Source organism: Lepisosteus oculatus, chromosome 7 (genome assembly GCF_040954835.1).
Source record: "Lepisosteus oculatus isolate fLepOcu1 chromosome 7, fLepOcu1.hap2, whole genome shotgun sequence".
Lineage (NCBI taxonomy): Eukaryota > Metazoa > Chordata > Actinopteri > Semionotiformes > Lepisosteidae > Lepisosteus > Lepisosteus oculatus.
The window spans coordinates 46,361,722-46,375,058 of NC_090702.1; the positions used below are offsets into that span (position 1 = coordinate 46,361,722).

At 35.4% G+C, this 13,337-nt stretch overlaps 1 protein-coding gene and 1 long non-coding RNA gene across 4 annotated transcripts; one reads left to right on the forward strand and one right to left on the reverse strand.

Annotated features, from left to right (window-relative positions):
• Positions 1-1,150: 1,150 nt before the first annotated feature.
• LOC107077992 (uncharacterized) lies at positions 1,151-2,170 on the reverse strand. Its single transcript, XR_001478974.2, has 2 exons — positions 2,082-2,170; positions 1,151-1,320 (listed from the first exon to the last, which is right to left on the reverse strand). It is a non-coding gene; the product is annotated as an uncharacterized lncRNA (long non-coding RNA).
• Positions 1,797-11,539, forward strand: LOC107077990 (NACHT, LRR and PYD domains-containing protein 1 homolog). Of its 3 annotated transcripts, none has more exons than XM_015352252.2 (10): positions 1,798-2,152; positions 3,319-3,452; positions 3,760-3,831; positions 3,968-4,312; positions 6,276-6,407; positions 7,156-7,185; positions 7,515-9,198; positions 9,296-9,382; positions 9,503-9,670; positions 10,229-11,539. In XM_015352252.2, exons 3-10 carry the CDS (start codon positions 3,774-3,776, stop codon positions 10,548-10,550), a joined length of 2,826 nt encoding a protein of 941 aa, XP_015207738.2. In that variant the 5' UTR covers positions 1,798-2,152; positions 3,319-3,452; positions 3,760-3,773; the 3' UTR covers positions 10,551-11,539. The 3 variants fall into 3 exon arrangements, with proteins under 3 accessions (XP_015207741.2, XP_015207738.2, XP_015207739.2); XM_015352253.2 differs by having other exon boundaries at positions 3,359-3,452; XM_015352255.2 differs by lacking the exon at positions 7,156-7,185 and having other exon boundaries at positions 1,797-2,152.
• Positions 11,540-13,337: the final 1,798 nt, after the last annotated feature.

Consider the following 13,337-nt stretch of genomic DNA (forward strand, 5'->3'; position numbering starts at 1 on the left):
ATATTATTTTTTTATCTTTTCCACCAGGAACAGGATTCTGGCCTAGTTACTGTACATGGATGTGTGTAAGCAAGTCTGTTTGTGTCTGGGAAACAGGGCAAAAGTGCTTTCAGGTTAATAAAAGGATTTAAAAGGTCTTGAATATGCTTCAGTAGTGAGTCCATGGGGATACTTACAGATTTATCACACAACAGCATAACTTAATGAATGGCTCTAAACATTTTGAGTAGTTGGAACAGATTGGAAAATAGTATGAAATGCTAAATAAAGTAATATTATTAGGAAATGGGGTGATGATGTTAAATTTAGAAATTACTGTATTTCATGGTCAACACTTTTTGTCTTATCCGTCATTGCCCATTTTGGCCCATGTTGAGTAAGTGGTAATTTTATCCATTTCAGATGACCTCCCTGTGATCTTTTACTAGCATACAAAAATGTGAAATATCCTGTTTTTGCAGAGACATCACTGCTTTAAATAACAGGAAATCCTGCTGGTTAACAGATCAGAAAGTTTTGTTTTAGGACAGGAGTGTTTAACACAGCTTTAATTCAAGTAATGAGACATTGTTTAGACATAGGTTGCGTTAACTCTTTGAAACTGAATCTAAAATAAATAAAGCAGACTAAACTGCTACTCAGAATAATGACAATGATAAAATATTGTCATTATTGTCCAGAATTATGCAACACTGGTTTAAAGATGTTGTGGTCACATAGAAAAAAGGTGAATTAAATGCTATTGCTTATGAGGATTCTTTGTTGGTTTATTGTACATCTACTTTTTATAAAAATCAATAGGCCCTTTGGAGTCTTTTAAATTATTCGCTATTAACTTCTAGACTCCAGCTTTGCACTGATGATCTCCACCAATTAATATTTCTAATCTTATTATTTGTATAGCAGATAACAATGTTCCCGTTGACTTACATAGGAAAAGTTCCTCTAGTGTAAACACAAGGCAAAATAAGGTGAAAATAAATCATAACATTTCTATATGTGAAGACCAACTCAAGTTCATGTTTTACATTAAACAGTAAGACCTAAAATACCTTACAGTGTGGATACAGAGCAGTTTATGTAAACGTCCCGTAGATATTAGTTCCATGGTTACAGTGAATAAGTACAATTAGTTTGGATACCAAGAGTGTTTGTGTGAAAAAAACAACAGCTTTAATAAAGGATGTATTTCAGAGATGAGAGATCACAGGTGATATCTAAACAGATGAGTCTTGAGCAGGTGCTGAACACTGGTCAGGAACTGGGTCATTCTGATTCCTGTGGGTAGTTCATTCCAGCTAAAGAAACTGAATTGATGAACTGCAACCACAAGTGAAAAATACAATATTTGTTACAATATATAAAAATATATTTGGTCGCTGTTTTTTTGGTGTAGCCAATACTTTAATACTCTTTTCTGTATGTTTATCAATAGTGGGTACTGGACTTATTCAGCCCTGCACCCGTTGTTAGGTGTTTTTCTCTGCACACGGAGGATGTTTCTACAGATATCCATGTGCAGGGTTTCAGGATGCAGCCCTGTCTCACCCCATGGCCTTTGGTGAAGAATTTGGTCCTTTTGTTTCAAATTTTCACTGCACATTGGCTCTCCGAGTACATTGATTTAATTATGTCGTACACTTTGCCCCCTATGCCACTTTAGAAAAGTTTATAAAACAATCTTTCATGCCAAATCGAGTCAAATGCTTTTATGACTTTTTGCTTTTTCTCTCTCATTCTCTCTCTCTCTGCAGGAGCGCGGGCGCGGAGGGTGTGCTGTCTGTGCCGAAAAATAAAACCGCCGTTTTTCAGTCAACGAGTGTCTGAAAATAGAGTATTGTACTATTTTCGCCGAACCCGAAAATAGTACAATACTCTTTAGCCTATTTGTTCATATTTGAAATACCCCTTCAACTCAATATATTCGGACGACAGATTTAGCAATATCAAAAACACGACCAAAGCACCGAAACTTAAAATGCCAGCTACTCCCCCAGTTCCTGTTAGGCGCTTCGTGTGCAAAGTGAACCAATACCGAAACTGAAAGTACTGTTAAAAACAAACAACTCGTCTTCACCTACCTGTGTGAACTCTGGAGCTCGGCAGCACTTTGTTGAAAAGTGCAAAATCAAGAATCTTTGCATTCCGACAGGTATCTTCACAGTTCTTTACTTAAGAGTTACTTTGGCTTATTAATCTAACATTTCAACGCGCAGTTTTAGTAAGACATTTATCTGAAAATTAACCGAAAGTACCGCGAAAATCCTTTCGCTTTCGACCCTTTTTCTCGATTTAAAATGATCTCTTCACACATACAGCTGTGTCTTTTCGAAAACATGTTGCATATGTTTACACCAAAATCCATAAAGAGAATAGGGAGTTACTTTTTTTATTTTATTTTTTCATATATAGTCCATCGTTGTGCAACCTACACACTCCAAGACCTATTCAAGATCGTTTGGAGACACTTAAGTTTCGTTCTATAAGATTTCTATTTTACAAATGCTAGAATTGTTTTTAAAATAGTTTACTTTTAAAAAATATGTAATGATTCTCATAGCATTAATGTTATATCTTTGTAATTCTATTACTAAAAATTAAGCCGCTTTCCTTAAGACTTCCTTATCGTCGTAAATACTGTAGTTCATAAAAACTAGTAAAAACATGAAGCAAGGTAGCAATAATCCATGAATGTACAGGCATATTTGAAATTTGAAATAATGATGATAAGATAAACCTATATTTTTTCAAATATTTTATATCTTAAATCAATAAATATAATCTGTTATTTTCTATGTTTTCCTGTAAAAATATTAGGTGTATTAAGATACCAGCCCATGAACAAAAAACATTTTATCTTGTCACCCTACATGTTTTACTGTGCTTCATCACACTGAAGTCTTTCCTAGCTTTCACATTCTTGTTCTTAATGGAGGCAAAAGGTTCAGGAATTGTTTGCCTTCCCATACTACTCTTTTCTATTTATTCTTTGGATTTGGCTTTCTAAAGGATCATCTTTGCTGTTTCCTTTGATACAGACAGATCTATGAAGCTAAATCTGAAAGCGGGCTGTACAGCCTAGGAAAGGGTTAATATTGTACTATCCAACTGTTTTTGATTTTTGTTGTTTTCCTTTATCAACTTTTGTTTGTATGGCTACCAGCTTTTTGGTTTTATTTTTTATTATGGTTTAATTATGCTGAACATTTTACTTTTATTTCAGTACCTCTTCTTACTATAATTTGTAATGCATGTTCAATTACAGAGTCACAATGTCATATAATGTTTCATTAAAGTATATTAATTTACTTAAAACAGCTGTTATCCTATTGCACGGCTTATGGTTGGATTTTCCCAGATGCTAAAATCCATGTCGTCGGAAGCACTCCAAAGCCTTCTGTCTGAAAACATGCTTTTAACTGAAAGAATATTCATTTCAAGGAGTAACTAAGGTAAAGCACAATTAAATCATTTGTATTTCTTTATGACTGAATTTTAAATTTGTGCATGGGGTAGCGGTTTCATTAAAATTGTCCACACTTAGTAGAATTTGAGTAAGGTTGCCAAGTATTTCTGTAGCTTTGACTGCCAATCTATATTGTCATTTTACCTGAACCAATGCTGTAAACTGCAAGCAGAAGTGCATTAATTAACTTAAACATAAGAGCTGAATTAACCTAAAAGAAGATGAGAACATTAATCTTAAACTGTACATCATTCTAATTTACTATACATGTTGCCTCATTTCTTTGACAACAGATTATAAGCAAGCCATGTTCCAAGGAATAATTGAACGTTTAACTCTTCTTCTTACTCTTTCTGCAACAACAGGTAGGTAGAAATACTACTACATTTAATAGTAGTATTTTTAAACTACTAAATGTTTAATAAACATAATACTAACTTAGCTGCAAATTTAAAGATTGATTTATTAATTGACTGATTGTTTTCTTTTTTATTTTCGCAGGTGCACTTATCCTGAATGTTGTGGGAAATCAGAGTCAAAATGTTTTGCTTCCATGTACATTCAGGCCACCGATTAATTTTAGTGTTGAACATTTGGTTATTAACTGGCAAAAAGCAGAGCACAATACAATTCTACACAGTTTTTATGACATGTCAGACCATCCAGATTTCCAGCATGACCAGTTTAAAGGAAGAACAAAATTGTTTCAGCAAGAATTTTCAAAAGGAAATGCCTCTCTTTTTCTTATGGCAATAACACCACTGGATTCCGGAACATATATTTGCTTAACAGCCGTAAATGAAAAAAATGATTTTACAATTAATGAAGTGACACTCAAAGTTCAAGGTTTGATATGGCACTTAATTCTTTGTGTGTGTATGTGTGTGTGTATAGAGAATGTTGCCACTTCTTTCTGAAGTTGGTCAGTCTGTAAGTTTATAGACATACCAGATACTTTCTTAATGTGTAAATCAACTAGACAATAGCCAAGTCAATTAAGTAACCTGAACCTGAACCTGTACAGCTGTACAACAGCTATTTTACAATTCAATATTAGTTGAATTGAAATTGGAACATAATTTGGGGTTTAAATTGATAGGGACGGTCTATATGTATCCATGTGTTATTTTCTGTGTGGAGTCTGTTTGGATGTTTTTGTAAATCGACAAGTTTACACTTTCCTATATCGCTGTAATAATAATATTGATGATGATAACAGGATTATTTAATCTTGCTACTTCTGTTTTCTTTGCTGTTTTTGAATTAGTTTAATTGCCTGCCTTATGTAAAGTGCATGAAATGCCCTTTTCATTCAGTTAAAATACTTTAGCATAGCTAACATTGTATGTTTTTTATCACTGTAGTTTTCAGCCATGGAGGAGTTTATATTTGTTGAAATAGATTGTTCAGTATTTCTTGGATATTTAAAATGCCTTAATGAGAAACATAATGATAGCATAATATGAACCTGATCGCTTTCACAGTAGTTTTCCACAACCTTTATGTGACTGTGGACATTTTAGTGAAAAAGAAAATGTGTTTTTTTATATGCACAGTTGAAGGTTTAATGACTTCTGGGAAAGTTGGCCCAGGTGCGAGTGTATGCACATCTTTGTCAGTGTGTGCACTGCGATGATGGTGATGATATAGGGAAGTGTTAATTCATCAATTTACACAAACATACTAACTATACTAACATCATACAAAGAAAGTGATTCATGCATACTGTGATGCTGGGGCTTAGCTGTTACCACGATTGAGCTCTTTTTGGTTTATTCTCTAATATCTGGAAAACTGAGCAGGGAATAAGTGCAGGTGCCAAGTGCAGATTTATTCATTGGTGCCAAGTGCAAATTGAATTCACAGCTTATAGACTGAGTATATGTATATGTAACCATTTTAAACTGAAACTAAATGGTGTTTCTTTTTGGACTCCTAGCTCTCTGGCTAGACCTTATCCCAGGCGCTAAAAACTAGGGAAAGTGAAATTTAACAATCCTGATTTCATGATCCGCATAATCACGAGTACCTCTCGCCACCAATGCTCACACACGAATTAATCAATTGTCATTCATCACACTCTTCCCTGTTTATACCCTCTCACTCCACTCAGTCCCTGACCAAGTTCTACTTTTTCGACTTTGGTTTTTGCCTTTTGCCTTTGGATTTGGTTGCTTATTGGTTCCAGTCATCCTCACGCTTAGCGCCGCATAGGGTCCAACCTGGTGCTTCTAACGCCATCTTTGACATCCTGACATGCTGGCACACTTTTAACATTAGCTGGTCTTTAATTAACCCTCTTGTGGTCTCGGAAAGACTGTCTTTAGGAGACTTTCTGCTATTTGTGTTCTTTTATTCTACCTGAGTGATTTATGAGGTCAGATCTATTCTTCAGTTATCTCTCCCCACAAATCGTTGTTTTTTAGATCAGTAGGCAGGAATGGCCTTCAGGCTGTGCCTCCAGAACTCTGGGAGCTAATTGTTTTTAATTCTTCTCTGCTGGGTTTCCTTCTTTTAAGACATAATTTGTTATTATTTTCTAAATGGTACCTTTCCTTTTTCCAATATCAGTACAGATCTGGTTACACTTTGACTTACCATGGGTGGCATTTGTTTTTCAGATGTAATATTCATAATCTTATATGGTCAGTTTCTAATGTCTTTAATCACCACATACATAATATTGTGTGAATCATAAGCTTGGCTTAGATATCTTTTTCATTTCCTGTTACATTCCCAATGACATACTGTAATTGTACTTTGAAATACTGAATAGGGTTACTTAAATTATTATTATGGTTATTCACAGATTTGAAGGAACCAGATCAAAGTGAAACATGGGACACCAGACTTTTATTAGTCCTTTTGTTCCCAAGTTTGCTTGCTGTTGCCATTTATGTTATTCTAAGAAGACGAAAGATTCACATGCATGTGACTGAAGGTAAATTCAGCTTTCAGTTGTTTCTATATCAGATTGGCTATATGGCTAGAAAATATTTTAATTATTACAAGCTTCTATAAAAATTGATATTGTGTGATATTGTTACACAAATGTTGAACTACTACAACTACTAATGCAATTCTTAATTTTAGGCCAAAGTATTTTAAAAAGATTAAATCCCTTTACATTCAGTGGTAATGCTTTTTATGGCTAAGATTTTTTTAGTGTACTGGTTTTCACCTTATGCAGTTTTGCATATAATGGATTTACTGGATATACAATTATCAATATTATTATTATCAAATTATCAGATACAATACAAGCTGTTTGTTGAATTTGTTACATAGTTGAATATGTCCACATATCGGCTTGGATATTTGAGAACTTTGCCAGATGAGTTTTTCCACTCTTTATATAATTAATAGAAAATAGTATGATAGTGCAAACAAACAATCATACAGTAACATTTTACAAGTAAAAATTGAAATAACCTGCAGCAATGTGGAAACACTGTTGTGAAGCATATTTTTAAACTTTAAGTTAAAACTAAATTGAAATGTATGTAATAATATCTAATAAATATGTTTAGTTATATGAAATGTAGGCCAGAGGAACAAAATCTATGATTATGTCGAAGAACTTAACAAAGTTTACTTTTTGAAGAGTATGTATTGAGGTATAAACAAATTTGCTATGTCTGACTAGTTCATGCTTCTTTTTAATGAAATTGTTTTTTCTTTGTCCTTAGAGGGTGTGCCATTAATCAGTATAAAAGACCGTAAGTGTTTTTTTTTTGCTACTCCAAAATAATGTACAGTATATCACAAAACACAAAATGTGAAGTATAAACATATATGAACAATGTATATTAAATACTTTATGTGAAGTAGAGAATAACTTTTTTCTTGAAAAAACACTTGCTTAAAAATTGTGGGAAATGAAACACTTTTTTTGACACTTGACCAAATATGTTAGTGTTAACATGCAGGATAAAATGAACACTGTGTTGGATTGCATTTTCTAAGATGTTTGACATAGTTCATTAAACATTCAAAATAACGTTGTTTTTTTATGCAGATTTTGAAAGTATTTTTTTTCTTTTTTTAGGAGACATTGAAATGTACAAGAAAAGTATTTTGAATGAATATAACATGATTGATACAACACGTATTATATCAAGAGACCTTGATATTGTAGATCCAAAAATGTTGGCATCTGGAACTAGTAGAGAGCTAATGAACTACAATATGACAATGGAAAAAGAACCACTTGATGATTTCTTGACTTTGAAGCAGTGTCCTGCTGGAAAGCGAATTCTGCTAATAGCAGATGCTGGAGGCGGAAAAAGCTGCATAATGAAAACAATGGAGGTGGTCTGGGCGAAAGAGACAAATTTATCAGATACATGTATCTTGAACTTTAGCTGTACTGTGCTAAATTCGGTTAAGGCATTAAGTGTTAAAGAATTTTTAAATCTGAAAGAAATACCTTCGACCCTAGCTGATGCATTGCTCCAAAATCCTGATCGCATAATTATTACTTTGGATGGTTTGGATGAATTCATACATATGTTAAACTTACAAAGCACAGCCAACACTTCGGACACAGTCAGCTTTACAGATACATTACAGATAGGTGACCTGGTATCAAAAATAATAAAGAAGGAGCTGCTACCTCAAGCTTCTGTAATTGTCACTTCCAGGAGAAATTTTGACAGTTCTCTCCCCAGATGGTTTGACCGTTGTGTCATTTTACCAGCTCTTAACATAAAAGAAATCAAAGTATTCTGTGAATCTTTTTGTGAAGATCAAAAAATGTCAAATGACATTTACAGGCAAGTTATAGAAGATGAAACATTGTCTTGTTTAGCATCAGTTCCTTTGCACAGCTATTTTATGTGCCAGCTGGAAAAGACAAACAGTAAAATGTTAAACAAGTCAAACACATGCAGTAGTGTGTTCATTGGATATATATCAAGTTTAGTTAGCTCCACCTTGAAAGACTATGCAGATACTCAGGAAGAAGTTAACCATTTAACCATTAATGAAAAGGAAGAGAAAATCATTAAATGTGTGGAGAAGCTTGGGAAATTGTGTTTGGAGACCCTCAATTCTGGACAATTGAGAGTAAATAATATTGACATGAGAAAATATGGCTTGGAGCCCAAAGTCTTGGAGTACTTCTCTAATGTGCTCCTCAAGAAGAAAAATCGAGAAGAAGAATATTTTGAATTCTCTCATGGCGTTTTCAAGGAGCTTTTTGCCGCATCATACTTTGTCCATTCCATAGAAAATGACGATGAATTAATCGCAGCTCTCAATACATTGCTGTTTCTCAAAGACAGTATGAGCGGTATCTCAAAGACAAAAAATGATTTTCAACTTTTAGAAGATATGAAAACGAAACGATATACGTTATCCAGGCTTTTCATGGGGGTTTTGGCATCACAAACAGACCTCTTCTGCCAGACAGGATCTGACATTTCTGAGAACAGAAAGAAACTCTTGATGGAATGGTTTCAGGAGCGGATTCCAAAGTACACATCAGAAGACCAGCTGAATCTCCTGCATTGTTTGTTTGAGCTACAAGATAAACATGTAACATTCCATGTTTCGACTTACATAAAGGAGGTCGATCTACTTAACACTCCCCTAAGCAGTGTGGATGTCATAGCTCTTAGTTACAGCCTTCGACAGTGTAAACTTGACAGGCTTGATTTAAGATTGTGTGAAATTGGAGATGAAGGCATACAACAACTGAAAGATGTCATCGCAAACAGCAAGGATGTCAGGTATTTTAGTGCAATAATTCAATACATTGCTTTAAAAAAAATGTTTTTTGATAACTGTTTATTAAAAAATCTGTACTTTTTGTTTTTTGTTGAATAGAATCAGTGCCAACAAACTAACAGACAAATCTGCTAAAGTAATTGGCCATATCCTAAAACTGAAGGATTGCAATGTTGAAGAACTTTCGTAAGTATCTCTTTGAAATTTGTTGTTATTTTATATATTATGAGGTACTTTAAGATTAATCTGTCACACTAAAATTGTGCATACTAAAGTTAAAATAAGCAACATCTGTCTTATATTTAGGATTGGAACAAATAACCTTCAGTCTTCAGGGGCTTGCAAAATATGGGAAGCTCTTGAGGTAAACAAGAGCCTGAAGACTCTTTATTTACACCATAATAACATTGCTGATGAAGGAACAGAACAGATGAAGAGGTTCTTAAGCAAAAACACGAGGCTCGTTAAGATCAAGTGAGTTCAGGAATTCATTTATCCTATCTTAGTGAAATTTTTTATAAACATTCATGAATGGTTTTATAACCTTCCTTTGGATTATTGTTGCAAGTCAGAATTCATTTCTATGGAACAGTAATTGGGGGTTGATTTTGTTGTTAGCTATCAATATTTCTTTTGTTTTTAATAATAATTTGAAACTATTTTGATACAAATAATTAATGAACAAATCTTCAATAAAATTTTTCTTTGTTGCAAATATACTGTAGTTTTAGGTATTATGAAGGACTGTGTCACATGTTTAATAAACAGGGTTTTTGTAAATGTATATTCACAGGCATAAAAACACAACAAAGAGTATTGGAACCTGTAGTATTTGTTGCATTTTTAATGTTTCTCAGTATATTAATAGCTTACCATTTATTTGCATTTTGATTCAGTGTTTTAAAAGCATTCTAAACCTTAGTGTAGCACATTTTCAGGCAGTTAAATAGGGCTTTCAAATGGACCTAAGAACTTAAATGATTTAATTTGTCTATTTTTATAACCACTGATTCTTTCTACTTGTTATTTTAGTTTGTGTGGAAATAATTTTTCAACACGAGGTCTGGGAAACATCACAGATATCAGAAACTGCACGAAGATTGAGATTGCAACTACAATTACTGAGGATAAGCCATTCTTTACTTTTGTCCAAGAGAAAGTGGACACGTTGCAAGCAGAAATTAAACAGTATAACCCTGGATGGGTAAAAACATGCCTTGAAGCAGTTAAGAAAGACCTTGAGGAGAACATTTCATCTGAGGCACAAGCTTTGCTGGTGAAAATCAAACATTTACTAGATGAATTCAACCAAAGTCCTGTACCTGTTGTACAGTATGAGCACAGCCCTGTCTGAACCACATCTGGGAGAGTGAGCTGCTGCTCTTAGTCACCTGACCTGTAGCTGAAAACAGTTGGTCAAGAGACTTTTAAAGTCAGGAAGCAGAAGCTTCCTGTGTCAGTCTGTTGGAGTGATGTCTACCAGCTGAAGGAAAGAAGGAAGAACCTCTCTATGTGCCATTCACCTGAGGGAGAACTAACTAACTGTACATAAACAACTTTGTCTGCTCACAAAACTATGTCAATTCTGTGGAATGAATGTGTGAGTTGAGAGATTTGAGTTCTGTGGAAGTTTGGTTTTGAAGAGTCTGAGAGCTTGATCCCGGAAAGCAGTTTAGCTGCTTGACAATGCTAGAGATAGACTTCAAGAAGACCTTAATATCTTGAAAAAGAGTTTAGGCTTTTGTTTTGGTGTTTTGAGTGTAATAGATTTTCATATGTACCTAAGAACTTAAATGATTTCACTTATCTACTTTTATAACTAGTGATCTTTCCGCCTGTTCTTTAAGTTTGTGTGGAAATAATTTTTCAACACAAGGTCTGGGAAACATCACTACAATGCAACTACAGTTACTGAGGATGCACTGTAATTACTGTGGATACACATTTAAGATCTAGTTACAATGTGCCCAGAGTGGTTGTTGCACTCCATAAGGCCTTTAAGGATGATTCTTATCCAATTATATTAATCTGTTTTTTCTGCATGTTAATATCACATGCTGCTCTTAAAATTTCCTGGTATATAGCATGCTGATTTGAATTAAATGAATAGCTAGCCTGTAAGTCTTAAGCCAGGGATAGTTTGGAAATTTAAGAAGAAACCTGCAAGTATTTGTGTGCGTTTTGGAGTGGATTTGGAGTGGTGATTGAAGGAACCAGAGTGAATTTAGTATTTTTGTATTTAGGTATTCTTGGATATAATTTGAATCCTTTGTCGTCTCTGAAGAGCTGTTGAGTGATGCTGATTGTAGTTGGAAAAGGGAATAAAGGGGAGCTGCAATCCCAGATTTTCAGACTGGTTATTAAATCTTTGTTAAAAAAAACAAACCAATTCATTGATGTTATAGGAAACTTTTACGAATTGGAATTATTTGCAAAATCGTGAACTTTGTGAAAGTATTGTAAGTCACTGTGTTTTTGCAAATGGGCTCCTATGATCTGCGATGTGAAGGTTCCCTTCCTGGTCACTAGATGGATGCTTTATTGATCCCGTGAGGGAAATTGCAGAAAGTCACATTAGTCAGTGACTAATGTGATGTACTAGCAAATAAGTAGAGGTTGAACAGCAGATATTTCACTGCAGAATGCTCCAGTGTGATCTGAATGTAGAGTTAACAAGTATTGTAAGTTGGCAAACCTGCCTTGAAGTTGAAAGCAATAGTTCTATTTGATTAAAATATGTATTCACAGCTTGATTTTCAGTGTAATAAGCCTGCAACGCATCACTGGAAATTGTTGCCTCGTTCTGAATCACAGAACATGGTCCTGTGCACAGCTGGAAATGTCAGCTATTTTGTGACGTAACTTAGAGATTTTACTATGTACATTTTATTGTGGTTTGAAATGCACTCACCAATACTGATTCTTTCTAACCCCAAAATATAAAAAGTGTTTCAGTTCCCCTTTTAGTCAAGTGTGGTGTGCCAGTAGGCCTCTAAGGACACAAGGGGCATATCTTCCTATTTAAGGGGAAGCCTGGCCATTTATGAGCCCAGTTTATAATAATAATTGCTTACACTTATATAGCGCTTTTCTGGACACTCCACTCAAAGCGCTTTACAGGTAATGGGGTCTCCCCTCCACCACCACCAATGTGCAGCATCCACCTGGATGATGCGACAGCAGCCATAGTGCGCCAGAACGCTCACCACACATCAGCTATTAGTGGGGAGGAGAGCAGAGAGTAATGAAGCCAATTCATAGATGGGGATTATTAGGGAGGCCATGATTGGTAAGGGCCAATGGGACATTTGGCCAGGATGCCGGGGTTACACCCCTACTCTTTTCGAGAAACGCCCTGGGATTTTTAAAGACCACAGAGAGTCAGGACCTTGGTTTTACGTCTCCTCCGAAGAACGGCACTTGTTTACAGTATAGTGTCCCCATCACTGTACTGGGGCATTAGGACCCACGTGGACCACAGGGTGAGCGCCCCCTGCTGGCCCCACTAACACCTCTCCCAGCAGCAACCTTAGTTTTTCCCAGGAGATCTCCATCCAGGTACTGGCCAGGCTCACACCTGCTTAGCTTCAGTGGGTTACCAATTGTGAGTTGCGGGGTGATATGGCTGCAGTTTAATGTAAGGAATAGTCGGTTTGAAGAAGAGGAAGGAGTGTTTCCTGAGTTTGGCTGTTCCAGCTTCTCCAGGGGATTTTGGAAGATTTAAAGAGTTGGTCCATGGAAGATGAAGACGAAAGATATTTCATCTCATACCTCTGTGATGGAGTGGTTTTTGGGAAAGCGCAGGCTTCTCTGAAAGGAGACCAGGAGTCCAGAGGGATTCCAAAAGCCAATAATGGTGTCAGTCTGCCAAAACATGCACTTATAAACCCATAATATATTTGTTCAGAGTCTCATATTGCGGGTCGTTGGTCGGCATTCTCCACTTTATGTTAATAAAACACTTATTCAGCTGTGATAAACTGTATGGAGGTTATCTGTTTTGCATCTACAGTTCCCAGAGCCTTTCTTAGGCAGGGGAAACAGTGAAGTTCCACACGTACCAGAACATTGGTTCCCAAACACCTGGTTCCCTCTGAAAAAAAGCTTAAGAAGGTTTGTGTGAAATGAATATTCCAGGATG

What these genes read in the sequence shown, in the direction of transcription:
- LOC107077990 (XM_015352252.2), top strand. Translation starts at nt 3,774, where the DNA reads ATGTTCCAAGGAATAATTGAACGTTTAACTCTTCTTCTTACTCTTTCT. An exon ending in TCACATGCATGTGACTGAAG is followed by an intron (nt 6,408 to 7,155) that starts GTAAATTCAGCT and finishes CTTTGTCCTTAG; the next exon opens with AGGGTGTGCCATTAATCAGT. An exon ending in TGCAATGTTGAAGAACTTTC is followed by an intron (nt 9,383 to 9,502) that starts GTAAGTATCTCT and finishes TCTTATATTTAG; the next exon opens with GATTGGAACAAATAACCTTC.